We start from the raw sequence: 17,729 nt of genomic DNA, 5'->3' as shown, positions 1-17,729 counted from the left end.
ATCTTCATTAAGTATATATAAACTATATATTAAAATCAACCAAAAATATAAAATATATATTAAATTAAAAATAAATAAAATAATATATATTTATATACAAATATATAATTAATAATTTATTTTAGTAGCTAATTTTAGTATATATATAATTTTTTTTGTTATATATACAAAATTATTTAATTTCTTTTTACTATTAATATAAAAAAATTTATGCAGACAAATAATTATATTATCACATTAATAAAAATAACTAATTCTTAAATTATTACTTAAAAAATCATCTAATAAACACATAAATATAATTAGATGATCATTATATGATCAGTGTATATATTAAAATCAAATTTGTATATAATTAATGAACTAAAAATTATTAAATTGACCTATAAACCTAATTAAAATAATGTCATTATTAATCATTGTTAAAATAATGCATGTCACGTGCCACCTATTTGGGTTTTAAACGAAAATTGCCAAAGGTAAAAAATTTTCCCACTTTCGTTATGGTTTTTGTGCCTTGGTCCATCAAGAAGTAAGAGCATCATCATCATCATTATTATTATTATTATTATTATTATTATTATTATTATTATTATTATTATTATTATTATTATTATTATTATTATTATTTTCCCCATTGAAAGATAATATTTGAAGCGAGGATTGTAGTCCTTTCATGATTTGCAACGATGTGAATATGAGAGTAATTATAGTTATACTAAAGTGTTAAAGTAGAAAAAACAAGAATGACCCATGAGTTTCTGCTGTTGAATATTAAGGGCCAACTTCCATAAACAGCTTTATTAATTTTTTTTAAAATAATTTAAACAATAAATAACTATATTAAAAATAGTTTATAAATAAATTATTTTGTATTTAAATTTTTATTTTAAAAATATTTATTTTAAAAAAAATATGATAACAAGTTTTTTATTATGACAAAAGTTATTTTTTTTAATTTCTCTATAAACTCTTAAATAACTTCTCTAAAAGCTACAATTTAATTTTAAAAATTACACCAAATATTAATATTACTACTTTTCATAAGTCAAAAATTTAAAAAAATTACTTTTAAAACTTTTTAAACGGACCCTAAATAAACAAAATTTGAGGAGCATCTATCAATATTTCACATAGTATAGCCATATAGATAATACATACAACAGAAAGTTTAGGAACAGTACTTTTATTAAAATCTGACCAGCACTTAATCAGCAAAAAAAATAAATAATCTCACATTATTAAATATAATCTCACACCATTAAAAATAATAATAATAACTAATTAATAACTACAAATCACAAAATCTGCTACTCCTAACACTCCTCAAGAATCGAAGTCCAAAAGTTTTATAAAACTTTCTTGATGGAAAAAAATGTGAATGAAAGATCTCGCTGAATTGAATTGGGTCCATAAATCTAAGAAATAGCGAAAATTCTTGATCTCTCAATTCAAAAATCCAGGATTTGAATTGATATCTTTTCATCGAATTCTCCTAAATTGCATTGATTTATCCTAAAGATTTCACTTCTACATACAATACATTACTCTATATGTTCATTATCACATGATATACTTCCTTGCATTTCCTTTTTGTTAGAAACAAAAGACTAAATAGGAGAAAGGATTTGTGTATTATTGAGTGTGTTCAAGTTGTATGGAACAATACAATATAGAAGGGTATTTATAGGTGCTATGAGAATCGTAATAATAAAGACATAATATCCTATAATAAATATCCAAATATGCTAATTGATCCTAATTGATCCTAATTATATTCTAACATCCCCCCTCAAACTTAAGTGACAACTTGAGTTTGAAACTTATTTAAAATAACGAAATAAAGAGAAACAAACTGCATAAATTGAGAAAACGGGTGCAGACGGAACTGCCGGAAGGAAGCGCAGATGAAACTGCCGCTTGTCTGAAGGAAGCGCAGACGGAACTGTCGCTAGTCTGAAAGAAGCGCAGATGGAACTGCCGCTTGTCTGAAGGAAGCGCAGATGAAACTGCCGCTATCTGAGGAAAACGCAGACGAAACTGCCGGAAAGAAACGCAGACGAAACTGCCACAAGAAAACACAGACGAAACTGCCACGAGAGAAGGCAGACGAAACTGCCACGAGAGAACGCAGATGGAACTGTCACGAGAGAACGCAGATGGAACTGCTACGAGAGAATGAGACGGAACTGCCACGAGAGAACGATGGAACTGCCACGAGATAGAACGCAGATGACAATGATGTTTGATAATTCAACTCAAAATAGGCTAGGTAAAAAAAGCATCAAAGGAATAACAAAAGGGAAAGAAGAATGGCATAGAAAAAAATACAAAAACTCGGTGATTTCACCGCAAGGAAAATAACTTATCCTCTTCAAGGAGGATACCATGGCTCTGATACCATGTTAGAAACAAAAGACTAAATAGGAGAAAGGATTTGTGTATTATTGAGTGTGTTCAAGTTGTATGGAACAATACAATATAGAAGGGTATTTATAGGTGCTATGAGAATCGTAATAATAAAAACATAATATCCTATAATAAATATCCAAATATGCTAATTGATCCTAATTATATTCTAACACTTTTGATGAAGTGCATAAATTTAAAATTATATTTTAATAGTGTTATAACTTATAAGAAATTCCTGCATGAAAAGAAAGGATCAATAACAATAATAATATTAATTAAACATAATTTAAAATGGATTGAAAATAGATGATTGCTCTCTCTTTCTCTCTCTATATATATTTTATGGTACCTTTCAATTTGACAGATTAAAGATTAATCCGCCACGATACTGAACTTCGCCATGGTACTGAGCTCCATTTAAGAGTTTATTGTTAGCCAATAAATTGCTGCATGCAGCAGACAAAATTTAAATCCCCGACATTTGCGGACTAGTAAATTAACCACTAGACCAACCCAATTTGATAAGTTTTTTTTGGATAATTAGATATTATTGAGCCGACTGAGCCGAAGGAGTCTTTCAGGCCCAAAAAATGGAACTGGGACAACTGGACTGACAAAAACATAGTTCCTCTAGCCTTTTTGTTACGTCAATTTCAAATTCAAACCAAGAAAACCATGACAACCAAAAACCAAAGAAAAACATCGTGTATAGAGCAAAGAAAATTGTAAAATAATAAAATAAATATTAACTATTATTAAATTTATAATTTTTTTTTGTGACTATTAAATTTATAATTTGTTATTGTGTGTGAATATTATGATTTTAATTTTAAAATAATTAAATTTTAAATTTTTTTTTATTTTACTAATTTTTTTATTTTAGAAGAACTTGATCTTTCAAATCAAAGTCTTCTAACTTCTAAAAAGAACTAACTACCATTGAATTAGTATGTGTTTTGTGATACACAATTTCTTTTATGAAATATATTATATAGGATAAATTAAATTCTAATTTTATATGAAACGTTTTTTTAATCTGAAATATTACAAAAAATAATTATCAAATCAATCATTATTTAAATATTGTTCGGATGTCGGGTTCCGGACAGATCGGGTGTACAAGTGAACGGGTGAGGACGCCTTAGCTTTGGTCGCGTTGGTTGCGGGTTTGCCGAGCAGACGAGCACTTGTCCTGGAGAGGTGATGAGAGGGGGGTGCCACCTGCAAAGACACTCCACGCTCAAGTCAACTAGTGCGCAGGCGGGAGAAAAATGACATGGAAGGGGTGACGTACCTCGGGGGAAGAGCCAATCTTCCCTTTATATACATATCAGTAGTGGGCCCCTCATGAGGACAGGCCCGTATTCTCAAGGACGCTGTCCTGCAGCCGCGTGTAGGTCGCATAGGACACGTGTCCGGGTCGTTTGAAGGACGCGGAACCGGGTCGGGTGGAGCTCGGGCCGGATCGACCCGTCGGTTCCTTGGGCCGGGCCGTAACAGTGCCCCCACGCGCCAATGGTAGTTGTGGGAGCTATCAATGGCGTGTTGTCTCGCCACTCATTTGGGATCGTCTGGTCGGCCGTTCGTGACAAGGATATGCCCCTAACGCGCGTGTCCTTTGGTTGTATAAGCAACCGTTTTGTCGCATCGTTTCCAGCGCCGAGCATTAAATGCTCATAATGGGGTGGAAAACCCTTGCTGAAAAGACCATTCTGCCCCCAGACGTTTCGCGCTTCCTGGGGGGGTAGTTTTTAAACAGGCCAGTTCTGGCACTCCTTTCTTTCTTTTGTTTCTTCCTTTCTCTACCTTCTTCTCGCTCCCAAACCTCAACATTTCTTTGCAGCGCTGTTGTGTGCCTCTCCCTTCGCACCTTACTTTATCAACTGTTCCGTCCTCCTTCCACTAATTCAGGTAACTTTCGAATCATTCTCCCTTTTATGCATTATTTTTGTTGTTTGGTTTTTTGCTGTTGTTGCGTATCTTTTAAATTGCGACTAGATGTGTTAGGGGGGAAAGTACCATTCCAGGGTAGGTTTTTTTTCTTGTCCTCTACGTGCTTTAGTCTCGTTTGGTCTTAGTCGGGGGGTCGTGGGGGGTAGTGTCTGTATTCGGCCTGAGCAACCGATCTCTTAGACTGACTGGATGGTCCCCCCATGTAGGTATGGCTCGCACGGTTTCCCGGGCTTCCGTTAACCCCGCGGCGTACGATCCCTATGCTTGGGTCGTTTCCGACGTCAAGGATTCGCCTAACCAAATGGGCGAGGAGGAGCTCACCGAGTTCCGACAAGCCGAATACTTGTGTGGAGGGACTGACGAGGAAGCCAATTACGACGTTTTTGTCCCGGCTCCTCACAAGCGATTGTATGAAATCAACTTCCAACACCCCCGAGTCGCCGACTGGATTTGGTTCTACAAGTCCATGTTCACCCAAGTCGGAGTTCGTATTCCGTTCTCAGACTTTCAAATGGCGCTTTTGAGTCGAATTTCCGTGGCGCCGTCGCAGTTGCATCCGAACAGTTGGGCCTCGATCTGCTGTTTCGAGATGGTTTGTGAGTACCTCGAACTGCCGATGTCTGTAGATGTTTTTCTCTTCTTTTTCAACCTCACAAACCCTTCAAAGGAGGGGAAACACAAAAAGGAGTTCATGTCCTTCCGGTCTGCCCAGGGTCGGAGGATTTTCGGTTTGTTTGAAGATTCCTATCATGGGTTTAAGGACAAATATTTCAAGGTCCGCCCTGTCAAAGGTCATCATCCCTTTTGGCTGTCATTAGAGGGGGTACGCCTTATTCCGACCTATTGGAGTTTCGGAGCAGGGTCGAACGCCTTTATTAAGGTTACTTATGGAGGTATGTCGGCGGTGGATAGGCAGATTGCCGAGGTGTTGATGGCAGTCTTTGGGAAGAATCAAGTAAATCCCCATCTCCTTATGGGTGACCGGGAGGCCGGTCGTAATTATATTTGTGAAAAACTTTTACTTTACCCTTTACGTTTTTACTTTTACTGATATTTTGTGGCGATTGACCGACCTTCTTTGCTTTCCTGCAGTGGAGATGTCCGCGTCGGTGACGGGCCTTCCCAACTTATTCCAAACTTTCCTCTGCACCAGTGACGACGAAGGGGACAATGAGAAGTCTGCCGCCGAGAAGTCTACAATTCCGCCGGAGGACAAAACTACTTCCGGGCAGGAGGCCACGGTCGACGGGACCGGGACCTCGACCCAAGCTCCCCAGGTCGAGGGTGACAAAACGGCTCATGCTTCTCCCTTCCGCGAGGTGATAGGCACCGGGGGTTCGACGCCTGCCCCTGATGTCGATGACGGGGTGGAGGAGGTTCCTAACCCTAAGAGGAAAAGGAAGATGTCCTCCAGTCCCGAGGGGGTCCTCACCGTCATGGAGAGGAATTTTGATGCCGGGAACTTTATAGATTCCCAGCTGATCCCTGGTACTGAGGAGTATTTCCACGAGTCTTCCCTTGCCGGGCAGGCGAGGTGGATGTACCGCACTCTTTTGCGGGGCGCCGTGATAGCCCGGAAGGCCGAGTTTGAGCTGTCCGGGATGGAGTCCCTCCGCAGAAGGTTGGAATCTAGTGGGAAGGCTAACAATGAGCTGAAGAGTGAAGTCGAGACTCTCCGGGAGCAGTTGACCCAATTGAATAAGAAACTTGACGCCGCAGAGAAGAAGGCCACTGCTGCCGAGAAGAAAGCTGCCACTGCTGAGAAGAAGTTAGAAGACTCGGACGCCACGGTTTCTCGCCTTGTCGAACGTGAGATGACTTTGGAGAGCCAGGTCGGCGCGGCGCAGAAACGGGTGGCCGATGTGGAGAAGGAAAAGCAGGCCGTGGAGGCCGAATTGGCAACGTGGAAGGCTAAATACAAAGATGTCTTGAAGCAGGGGAAGGGTGCGATTTTGGCGACCGAGGAAGCTCTTAAGGCTCAGGTCAAAGTCATTGCTCCCGAGTTTGATACGTCGGCGATTGGTGTTCTCAAAGTCATTCAGGATGGCAAAGTTGTCGACGTCCCCAAGAAATGAATCTTCTGTTTAAAGCTTTTGTTTAGCCGCTTTGTTTTGTGAACAATGACCTTTTTAGCCGTTTTGGCTTGTGAACAATGACCTTTTTAGTCGTTTGCTCGTGTTGTCGTGATAAGCTTTTTCTTATTCGTCTGGTCGTGTTATCATTTTTATTAACCGTTTTTGGTTTGTTGTCGTCATTTATATTAACGGCCCGTGGCCTTTCGCGTAGTCAAGTTACAGCGGTAGTTGACGGGTTCCCGGGGTGATCAGTCCCGGGGTCGCGCGTCGTCGTTGGTCGTGGTGGGACGGTTTATCTGGAGAATTGAGTGACAAAACAGAAGAGAAAATTTGCACAAGTATATCTTATTCGGTAATTGTGTAAAAGACTCGTAAGTCGCTATGAAAAGTTCAAAACTTAAATGAACAACTTAGCTAGATTGGTCGGTTTGTCGGGCCATCCTCTAGGAGTAGAATCTTCTTAGGTTGTCCGCGTTCCATGTTCTCGGGACTTCTTTGCCGTCAAGCCTTTCTAACTTGAAGGCTCCTTTTCCCATCGCTTTTTTGACCCTGTAGGGGCCTTCCCAGTTCGCCGCTAGCTTGCCTTCTCCGGGGGTCGGTAGGCCGATATCGTTTCGCCTCAGGACGAGGTCGTTCGACTCGAATTCCCTCTTGAGCACTTTGGTGTTGTAGCGCAGAGCCATTCTTTGTTTCAGTGCTGTTTCTGTCAAGTGGGCCATTTTCCGGGCTTCATCTATCAGGTCTTTTTCCACGGTTTCTTCCACTCCTTTCAAAAGCAACCGTGGACTCGGTTCACCGATCTCTACGGGTATCACCGCGTCCACCCCGTACGCTAGTCGGAAAGGAGTTTCCTTAGTGGAGGATTGTTCAGTTGTTCGGTAGGACCAGAGAACCGACACTAGTTCGTCGGCCCAAGCACCCTTCTTATTGTCCAACCTCTTTTTTAGCCCTGAGAGGATAATCTTGTTGGCGGACTCCACTTGTCCGTTCGTCTGAGGGTGTTCCACCGAAGAGAACCTTTGCTTTATGCCCAGGCCATTGAGGAATTCCGTGAACTTTTTGTCAGTAAATTGCGTGCCGTTGTCCGAGATGACGACCTCCGGTATCCCGAATCGCGTTATCACCTGCCTCCACATGAATTTCCTGCAATTGGACGAGGATATGTTGGCTAGCGGCTCGGCTTCTATCCATTTGGTGTAGTAGTCGATTGCGACTATGAGGTATTTGACTTGCCCCGGGCCGACTGGGAAGGGCCCTAAGAGGTCGACTCCCCATTGAGAGAATGGTCGGGAGGTCGTCAGCAAGCTTAATTCGGAGGCCGGCGCCCTGGCAAAGTTGGCGTTCTGTTGGCACTTTACGCATTTTTTGACAAACTCTTTGGAGTCCGCCATCATTGATGGCCAATAGTATCCGGCTCGGATCAATTTCCTCGCTAGGGCCTTGCCTCCGATGTGGTGCCCACAGCAGCCCTCGTGGACTTCCCTGAGGACGTAGTCCGTCTGATCGGGGTGTAGGCACTTCAGTAGGGGTTGGTTGAGCCCTTTCCTGAATAACTGTCCTTGGATGACGGTGTATTTGGCCGCTTCCCTTCTCAATTTCGCCGCGTCCCTTTCGTCACTAGGGAGTTCACCGTGTTCTAGGAAGTCGGTGATGGGGTCTAGCCATGAAGGACCTAGGCTTGTCACGTGCAGCGTGACTGCTGGTTCTCTCGTCATGCCTTGGATGAGAGACCGGTTCCCTTCTCCCGGCTTTGTGCTGGCTAACTTTGATAGTAGGTCTGCCCGTGTGTTCCTTTCTCTAGGTACGTGGTGGACCGTGACCTCTTCGAACTTTTGGCTCAAGCTCTTAACCTTTTCCAAGTACTTCTGTAGCAAATGATCTTTGGCCTGGTAGCTGTCGTTTACTTGGGAGGCGACGACTTGGGAGTCGCTGCATATTTCTAGTCTTCTTGTGCCGACTTCTGCTGCTAGGGTTAAGCCTCCTATAAGGGCTTCATATTCTGCCTGGTTGTTCGAGATGGGAAACTCGAATCTGACCGACTGTTCGTATACAACCCCAACCGGGCTTTCCAAGATGATCCCGACACCTCCGAAGGTCTGGTTGGAGGCTCCGTCCACATGGAGCTTCCACCGTGTACTCACTTCTTCGCTTGGATCTCCCGTTACTTCTACTAGAAAATCCGCCATCGCCTGCGCCTTGATGGCTTGCCGGGGTTCGTATCGTATGTCGTACTGGGAGAGTTCGATGGACCAAGTCATCATTCTTCCCGCCAGGTCGGGTTTTTGGAGTACTTGCCGGATCCCTTGGTCCGTTCTGACGACAACTTGGTGACTTTGGAAGTACTGCTTTAACCTTCGTGAGGAAGTTAGAACTGCTAGGGCTAGCTTTTCCAACTTGCTATACCTTAACTCTGCCCCTTGCAAGGCCCTGCTTATGAAATAGACTGGCTGTTGAGCTTTCCCGTCCTCCCGTACCAGAACTGCGGCCAGGGCTTCACCTGTTATGGCGAGGTACAGGTATAGTGGTTCCCCGTCCTTTGGCTTCCCGAGGACGGGTGGTGCCGGCAGGATTTCCTTGAAGTGCCGAAAGGCCTCTTCACATGCGGGCGTCCACTCAAACGCCATCCCTTTCTTCATGAGGTTAAAGAATGGCAGGGCCTTTGTTGCCGAAGCTCCGAGAAATCGGGATAATGAGGTCAACCGCCCTGCCAACCTCTGGATATCTTTGAAGCAACCCGGGCTCTTCATCTGGAGTATTGCCTGGCATTTCTCCGGGTTAGCTTCTACCCCTCTCTGAGTTATCATAAATCCCAGGAACTTGCCGGCTTCCATGGCGAAGGCGCACTTGAGGGGATTCAGCCTCATACCGTGTTGACGGAGGGACGCGAATACACCCGCCAGGTCGTTCAAGAGGTCGTCAGGTCGTGTTGTTTTTGCCAGGATGTCGTCCACGTAGACTTTAACTGTTTTTCCTATGAGGTCGTGGAATATCCTGTTCATCAACCTTTGATATGTTGCCCCCGCATTTTTCAAGCCAAATGGCATTACCTTATAGCAGAAAGTTCCTCCCGGCGTTATGAACGCCGTCTTGTCTTCGTCAGGACGGTGCATCGGTATCTGATTGTAACCGGAGTAGGCGTCCATGAAACTTAGATACCGATATCCCGCCGCAGCATCGACGAGTGCATCTATGTTAGGGAGGGGGAAGCAATCTTTGGGGCATGCTTTGTTAAGGTCAGAATAGTCCACGCACATTCTCCACTTGCCGTTGTATTTTCTCACCAATACCACATTCGAGAGCCATGTCGAGTAGTCTACTTCCCGTATGAAGCCTGCTTCTAGGAGGCTGGCCGTCTGCCTGGCCACCTCCTCTGCTCTTTTCGCCGATATCTTTCTCCTTCGTTGGGACACTGGGCGTGCTTCCGCTTTGACGGCTAGATGATGCGAGATGATTTTTGGGTCTATGCCCGGCATGTCGGCTGGAGTCCAGGCGAACAAGTCCTTGTTGGCTCTTATCATTTCGATCAAAGGCTCCTTCAACTCATGTGGGAGGTTCCTGTTAACGAATGTGAACTTTTCCACGTCGTCACCGATTCTAAACTTCTCCAGATCCCCTTCTGGTTCTGGCCTCGGCTTGTCGTCCACCCTGGCATCAAGGTCGGCTAGGAACACACCGGATGCTTCCTTGGACTTCTTTCTAAGGGAGAGGCTGGCGTTGTCACAAGCGACCGCCGTCTCGAGGTCCCCCCTTATGGTCCCTATGGATCCGTCATCGGTAACGAACTTCATGACTAGCAGCTTTGTGTTGATTATGGCTTCGAAATCGTTGATTGTTTTTCTTCCCAAGATGATGTTGTAGGCAGTGGAATCTCGGAGGATTACGAATTCGGCCATCGCCGATCTTCGGCCTCGGGCTTGCCCCACCGAGATTGGTAGGAATATTACTCCGTCCGGTTTGATGAAGTGGTCGCCCAACCCAATAACCCCGTGTTGGTGAGTCGTCAGGTCGGCATCCTTTAGCCCTAGTGCATCGAACACGTTGCGGAACATGATATTTGAATCAGCTCCTGTGTCGACAAGGATCCGCTTGACGAGGCCGGTTCCCACTCTGGCCGTAATGACCATGGGGGGGTTTTCCGGGGCATCGTTGAACCATTGGTCTTCCGGGCCGAAAGAGATGGAGGGAGGCTTCTTAGAGTTTTGCACCGGCGGGGATGAGATCGTCAGAACCTTAGCGTCTTTCCTGTGTGCCGACCGGGATTTCGGCGCGGCGTTTTTGGCCGTTACCACGTTTATCACAGTGAAGCCGTGGTCTCTGTTTTCGGGTTCTTGTCGCCGTTTGGCCGATCGGGTTTTGCCTTCTTCGTCTTGATCCCGATAACGTCTTCTCGGCTCCCTGATGAGGTGGGAGAACGCGGCTAGCTTTCCTTCCCTTATCGCTTGTTCTAGTGCATCCTTCAGGTCAAAACAGTCCTGTGTTTGATGGCCATAACCCTTATGATAATCACAATAGAGGTTCTTATTTCCCCCCGTACGGTCCTTAAGTGGTCGGGGTTTCGGTAGGATTCCCTTCTCAGCTATTTGCTGATAGACTTCCACGATGGGGAGAGTGAGTGGAGTGTAGTTAGTAAATTTCCCGACCCGAGGGAACGGTCTAGGTGCCTTGTTTGATGCCTCCTCCCTGGCCGTTTCTTTTGATCTCCCTCCGTCACCTGGTTGCCGAGCTTGGCCGTACCCGGACTGCCGCTTATTGGCAGCCACGACTCGGCTGACTTCCTCGTCGTTTATATACTCCTTGGCTACCGTCTGGATCTCATGCATCGTCCAAACCGGTTTCGTGGTAAGGTGTTTTCGGAAGTTCTCGTTCAGGAGGCCGTTTGTTAGGCAGAGACTGGCCACCGAGTCGGTTAAGCCGTCGATTTCCAAGCATTCGTCGTTGAACCGATCTAAGTACCTCCTCGTCGGTTCTCCTTGTCTCTGGGTTACCCCTAGAAGGTTGATAGGGTGCTTGGCCTTCGCGATCCGCGTTGTGAATTGGGCCAGGAATGCACGGCTGATGTCTGAGAAACTGTATATGGAACCTTGTGGGAGGCCGTTAAACCATCTGATCGCTGGCCCTGCTAGGGTTACCGGGAAGGCGCGGCATCTTACTTCGTCCCCAACTCCTTCTAGATTCATCCTGGCCTCGAAGGCCGTGAGGTGTTCTAGAGGGTCTTGAGTTCCGTCGTACCTCATGTCCGTTGGTTTGTCGAAGTGTTTCGGCAACCGGACCTCGAGGATAGATCGGTGGAACGGGGTGACGCCCATTATCACGGGTTGTCGTGTTCTCTCGGATCTCCCCTCCCCGTCTTCGCGACCTCTTGCCGCTCGGCGAGTCGGTCCGCCGCGGGAGTAGATGATCGTGTCATTTCGTCTTCTCATTATGGGTGACTCCTCCCGCGTGCTCTCCGCTTCCGTCCGGGATGCGGATGCACGCCGCGGGCGGCTTCGGTGAGAGTCTTCCTCCTCGCTCCCGGGAGATGGGGTATAGCTGGGATCGGTGGATCGTCCATCCCGCTCCCGTTCGGCCAGCTGTCGTTCTAGGTTCTGGACTCTGTGGCGTAGCTCCTGCATTATTATGGCGCTATCGCCGCCCGTTCCCCCGAATGGTCGTGTTCTCGTGTGTTGTTGGGGGGACCTCCGCCGCCCCCTCAGCGAGGCGACGGAGGCTGCCCCCTCCGCTCCGGCTGCTCGAGCTTGGTCGCCGGGACCCAGCACGACTTCCATTTAGGCAGGAGTCCCCACAGACGGCGCCAATGTTCGGATGTCGGGTTCCGGACAGATCGGGTGTACAAGTGAACGGGTGAGGACGCCTTAGCTTTGGTCGCGTTGGTTGCGGGTTTGCCGAGCAGACGAGCACTTGTCCTGGAGAGGTGATGAGAGGGGGGTGCCACCTGCAAAGACACTCCGACGCTCAAGTCAACTAGTGCGCAGGCGGGGGAAAAATGACATAGAAGGGGTGACGTACCTCGGGGGAAGAGCCAATCTTCCCTTTATATACATGTCAGTAGTGGGCCCCTCATGAGGACAGGCCCGTATTCTCAAGGACGTTGTCCTGCAGCCGCGTGTAGGTCGCATAGGACACGTGTCCGGATCGTTTGAAGGACGCGGAACCGGGTCGGGTGGAGCTCGGGCCGGATCGACCCGTCGGTTCCTTAGGCCGGGCCGTAACAAATATAAATATATATTATCTAACTCATTTTTAATATTAACTGATATTTTTAATGTATATGTTATATAATTGGTCACTAATAATTGACCTTGATAATTTATTTATTTTGATTAAAATAACCTATTTCAGGGGAAAATGATTTCCAGGCAGAGGAGAAAAGAGATATGAAGCATGGGAACCATAACTAACTACCCACACGCGTATGTCTCCTATTGGCTAATGCAATACCCCCACACAAATTTATGGTTTTATTTTACTATTTTCCCCCTTTTTTTCTAATAAATTAAATCCCCGATTATTCTGTGGATAGTTTTTTCTTTAATATTTTAGTTTATATTAAATTACAGTCTTAGATTCATGGAATTAAATATGTAACTTTTTTTAACATAAAAAAAGGGGTGAATCCTGGGCAAAAATGCTTATACTGTGTCCCATTACCAATCTTTCACCAAACTTGATTTGAGGCACCAAGCTCACGGCTCACCTAAGAAGTCTCAACTCTCAAGTCTCAATAATGACCAGAATTTTTGACTTTTCAGTTTTCAGTAAACTACTCGTCTTTGAATAATTAAAATCTTTAATCATGCTTCATGCTCAATGGTTTTTTATTTAATTTTTTAACTCTTCTTCCTCCAATCTATTTGCAGCCTGCTTAATGAATTATGATCAACAATAAAACACAAAATAAAGGAGAAAAAAAAAATCAAAAGTCCAGGAAAATATTACCAAACCTTTGAATTTGAATTTTTCCTATTTAATCATTTTTCTTACTTTACAGTACAAAAGGTTACACAGAGCAGCTCATCAAATTCACATACACTTTAGTAGTTATACTTACATCCCATACAATTTCCAGGTTTTACAAATCAACCCCTCCCACATCCCCTCCCACTCTATCTTCTACATCTCTTTTCATTTTTTCTTTTTTTCCTCCCTCAAATATATCCAAATTTATTTAATTATTTTCCCACACTAACCTGATAGATAGATAGATTATAATCTAAAAAGTTAAAAACAAATTCGCCCTTCTTAACAACAAGGAACCCAACCCACAAACAAATCTTACACAAATCTTAGTGTCTTAAATTCATAAACTACCCACAAACTTCTCTTTTTTACCATTTCGCCCCTAAACTTTTCCGTTTTTTTAATCGAACCCCATATTTCAGATCTACCCTTCCGTTTAAAAAAATCACGGTGCGGGCAAGAACCAGAAACAGGGAGCGAGGCGTAAAAACACTAAAAAGGAGAAATATTTAATAAGAAGATTCTAGAAGGGTTTCTGAAGAGACCGAGAGAGATAGAGAGAGAAGAGAGGAGAGAGAAGGTGAATAGTCATCGGATCCGAAACCCGGAAATCGACCCGTTTCCAGCTCATTCGAGCCGGAGAAGGCGTCTCAGATCCCTCGTGGCGGAGTCATCGACGGCCACAGCGACCGCCGGCGACGGCCGCTGCAGCTGCTTCTTCCCGAACGATGGCAAAGGGAGTGCGCTCGGAGACGGTGACACGGAGAACGCCGATCCGGCGTAAACATCTGCAGCCAGATCGGCGATCCGGATCCGCCTCGGAACCATGTTCGGGTCGGGTCCAAGCCTCTGGGTTCCAACGACGACCAAATCTCCACCTTCCTTCCTAAGCGCCTCGCTCCGAATATTCGAATCGAGCGACTCGCCGCGACGGAGGATCTTAACAGTACCGTTCCCCCTCGCCGGCGGCACCCTGGAATCATCGGAGCTAGGTTGCCTTCTCTCGACCCGTTTCTTCTGTTCAGATCTCTCGGGTCGGATCACCGGTTTCCTGGTAGATCTGCCTGTGCTAATAGCCTGAAAATTATTGTTATAGCTACTATTGTTGGTGTTGTTGTTATTAGGATAATAATTATAATAATTGAAGTTCCTCCGCCGTGAAAACACCGCAGGCGACGGCGGACCTCGGATCCTTTGGATGAGGCAGTCCTGTGGCCGCAAAACCTCCGTACCCATTATAAGTGAGGGACAGAAAAAAAAAGAGAAGGAAGGGACGAATTAACAAACGAACAAAGAGGAGCTACGAAAAATCGAAACTTGAGAAATGGGTAGGAGCGTTTTAGATCTAAAACTGATCTAGAAACCAAGAATCTCTGGGTTGTTTTTTTTTTTTTTGAATATTTTCTTTTTTTTTGTATTTTCTCTCTCCTCAACCCAGAAGAAAAGAGAGGAGAGTGAAATAATGGAGAATGGGTGGGTTTGTGGGGGGTGGGTGGTGAAGGAAGGGGTGATATATAGAAGAAGGAGAGGGGAAAGGGGTTTCCAACCACTTTCGGCAATGGAGGAGAGAGAAACAGAAAGGGATAATTGGGGACAGGTGGAAGCGAGCTGACCTGACCGGGTCTTAGTTACTGTTAAGGTAGGGCCAAAACGTGTCATAACGGTTAACGTTAGTGTCTGTTTAGGTTCGGAGTTTCGCTGAACAATTAAACATGTCGTTCTTGTTGGTTCGGTTTAGGTTTAGCTGAGGTAAGGGTAACGGAGCCGTGTAAGAAGGGTTAGTTGTCACAAGTGACCCCGGTTTCGGGGAAATTATTATTTTTGTGGGGCCCATGTAAGGTTCCACTTTACCCTATTCATAATGCAACTTCAATTTTCATTAGTTTAGTTGTTATTTTCTTACAGTAGTTGTTTATTAAAAAATTACTTACTAGCTGTAATTGAATTAATCTTAATGCAACTTCAATTAGTTTTCCATTTTTGTTATTTGTTAAAAAAAATTACTGGTAACTCCAATCTTAATTTCTTGATTCCTAACAAACCATGAGATAAATAAAGTGAGATAGGAGTAGTATTTTGTCCTAACTTTTAACAGTAGAATGTGAAGTGTGTGTATTGATGTCTAAAAATAACAATAAGAAATGGTCATATTCAAATCAAAATTTAAGATGTATTTATTTATTGGATAACTATTTATACATCATATAGAATCTAAAGTAACAAAATGTTCTCAAAATAGTCACTTGTGGACGAATAGAGTATTGATATAAACTTTTCTCAAACCTAGTTAGCTTAGATAATTTTTTTTATTCATATAAAATACTCGTTCTTAAGTTTTAGTACTTTTTATTAAAAAAATAGTTTTAAACTATTATAATTTAAGAAGAGATTATTTAAATATTAATTTTTATTTAATGACGTGTCAAGTGAAGTGTTTATTTAGGACAAATTTTTATTAGTTTTGTTAATTGAATTTTCTCTAAAAAACATATTCAAATATTCAATGAATATTGTAATTTATAATATTTGTTGCTCTAATTATAATTTTTTTTTTACAATTTCACTGCTTATAATATTCTATGTTTTTACGATTATAACTTTTTTACCTATTTTTTGTCATCCTAATAACAAACTTAAAAATAAGGGGTAAGTATTGTTTTGGTTCCTAACGTTGAGGGTGAGAATCAAAACCATCCCTCATCTAATTTTCGATTTAGAATCGTTTTTAACGTTTTTTTCGTATTAAAATCGTTCTCTTAATTTTTTTTTGGACAAAAATACCCTTCCCTACTACTGGCACCTTTACCTCCACCGCCGACACCAACACCAACACCAACACCACCAAGAATAATAACATGATTAACACAAATTCATCAAATCAAGAAATCAGGAATTCAACAAATTCATCAACACAAACAAAAACAGAAAGCAGAAAATTCAACAAGAAAGAGAAGCAAAAGCAAAAATTCAACGATGGAGAAGCAGAAACTCAAGCACAAAGCAGAAAATTCAACAAGAAAGAGAAACAGAAGCAGAAAATTCAAGCACAAAGCCAAATTAACAGAGAAGCACAAATCCAAATTAGAAATTCAAAGCACAAAGAAGCAGATGCAAGCGGCGTTGCAGGACCACCGGCAGCTCGTGGGCGACGGAGCGACGGCGGCTGAGTAGATCGGCGATGGCAGGAGCATGCATGAACGGCGGCGACACACTTGACGGCTGGGTAGATCGGCAGCTCGGGCTCTCCTTCCCGGCGACGCACTCCACGGTGGCAGGAGCATGCATGAACGGCGGCAACGCACTCCAGGACTGGGTAGATCGGCAGCTCGAGCTCTCCTTCCTGGCGACGCACTCAACGATGGCGGCAAAAGCATGCATGAACGGCGGCAACTATGGCGGATGGTGGCGACTCTGTTCGTTGTTTTGGCGGCGGCTCGTGGGCGAATGGTAGCGGCGGCTATGGCAATGGCATCCTCCCCTCCCTCCCACGTTTCCTTTCCGCCCCCAACCCCCAACCCCAACCCCAACAAAAACGTGTTTCAACAAGAAAATTCAACAAGAAAAAGAAACAGAAGCAGAAAATTCAAACACAAAGCCAAATCAACAGAGAAGTACAAAGCCAAATCAGAAATTTAAAGCACAAATAAGGAGATGCAAGTGGCGTTGTAGGACCATCGGCAGCTCGTGGGCAATGGAGCGACGGCGGCTGGGTAGATCGGCAGCTCGGGCTCCCCTTTCCGGCGACGCACTCCACGGTGGCGGCAAAAGTGGCTGGGTAGATCGGCGGTGGCAGGAGCATGCATGAACGGCGGCGACACACTCCAGGGCTGGGTAGATCGGTAGCTCGAGCTCTCCTTCCCGGCGACGCACTCCACGGTGGCGGCAGAAGCATGCATGAACGGCGCCGACTATGGCGGATGGTGGCGACTCTGTTCATGGTTCTGGCGGCGGCTCGTGGACGGATGGTAGCGGCGGCTATGGCAATGGCCTCCTCCCCTCCTTCCCACGTTTCCTTTCCGCCTCCCCTCCCCCCAACCCCCAACCCCAACCCCAACAAAAACGCGTTTCATTTGCCCCCATCCCCGAAAACGCGTTCTTTTTTTATTTTTTTAATTTTTTTTATTAAAATAAGGGTAGTTTAGGAATAAAATTAAAAATTTTATTAAAAATGACGATTTTAATATGACAAAAAAAACGTTAAGGACGATTTTAAATCGAAAATTAGATGAGGAACGGTGATTCTCACCCTCAACGTTAGGGGCCAAAACAATACTTATCGCTAAAAATAATTAATATAAATAACATTATATAATTTTATACTAAAATTTTGTG

General features: G+C 44.1%; 2 protein-coding genes across 3 annotated transcripts; both read right to left on the bottom strand.

Moving 5' to 3' along the window:
• Positions 1-1,433: 1,433 nt before the first annotated feature.
• LOC130974214 (uncharacterized) lies at positions 1,434-13,150 on the bottom strand. Of its 2 annotated transcripts, XM_057898993.1 has the most exons (3): positions 3,707-13,150; positions 2,762-3,633; positions 1,434-2,211 (listed from the first exon to the last, which is right to left on the bottom strand). In XM_057898993.1, exon 1 carries the CDS (start codon positions 12,203-12,205, stop codon positions 6,884-6,886), a length of 5,322 nt encoding a protein of 1,773 aa, XP_057754976.1. In that variant the 5' UTR covers positions 12,206-13,150; the 3' UTR covers positions 1,434-2,211; positions 2,762-3,633; positions 3,707-6,883. The 2 variants fall into 2 exon arrangements, with proteins under 2 accessions (XP_057754976.1, XP_057754975.1); XM_057898992.1 differs by having other exon boundaries at positions 2,762-13,150.
• Positions 13,151-13,370: 220 nt separating this feature from the next.
• On the bottom strand, positions 13,371-14,887 carry LOC130974215 (uncharacterized). The gene has a single exon (XM_057898994.1). The coding sequence runs from the start codon at positions 14,631-14,633 to the stop codon at positions 14,025-14,027; it is 609 nt and encodes a 202-aa protein (XP_057754977.1). The 5' UTR covers positions 14,634-14,887; the 3' UTR covers positions 13,371-14,024.
• Positions 14,888-17,729: the final 2,842 nt, after the last annotated feature.

This window comes from Arachis stenosperma, chromosome 4 (genome assembly GCF_014773155.1).
Source record: "Arachis stenosperma cultivar V10309 chromosome 4, arast.V10309.gnm1.PFL2, whole genome shotgun sequence".
Classification (NCBI taxonomy): domain Eukaryota; kingdom Viridiplantae; phylum Streptophyta; class Magnoliopsida; order Fabales; family Fabaceae; genus Arachis; species Arachis stenosperma.
The sequence above is the reverse complement of the archived record's forward strand: the minus strand, read 5'-3'. Positions and strand labels throughout refer to the sequence as shown.

Coding starts and splice junctions, on each gene's coding strand:
- LOC130974214 (XM_057898992.1), bottom strand. CDS start 12,205: ATGGAAGTCGTGCTGGGTCCCGGCGACCAAGCTCGAGCAGCCGGAGCG.
- LOC130974215 (XM_057898994.1), bottom strand. CDS start 14,633: ATGGGTACGGAGGTTTTGCGGCCACAGGACTGCCTCATCCAAAGGATC.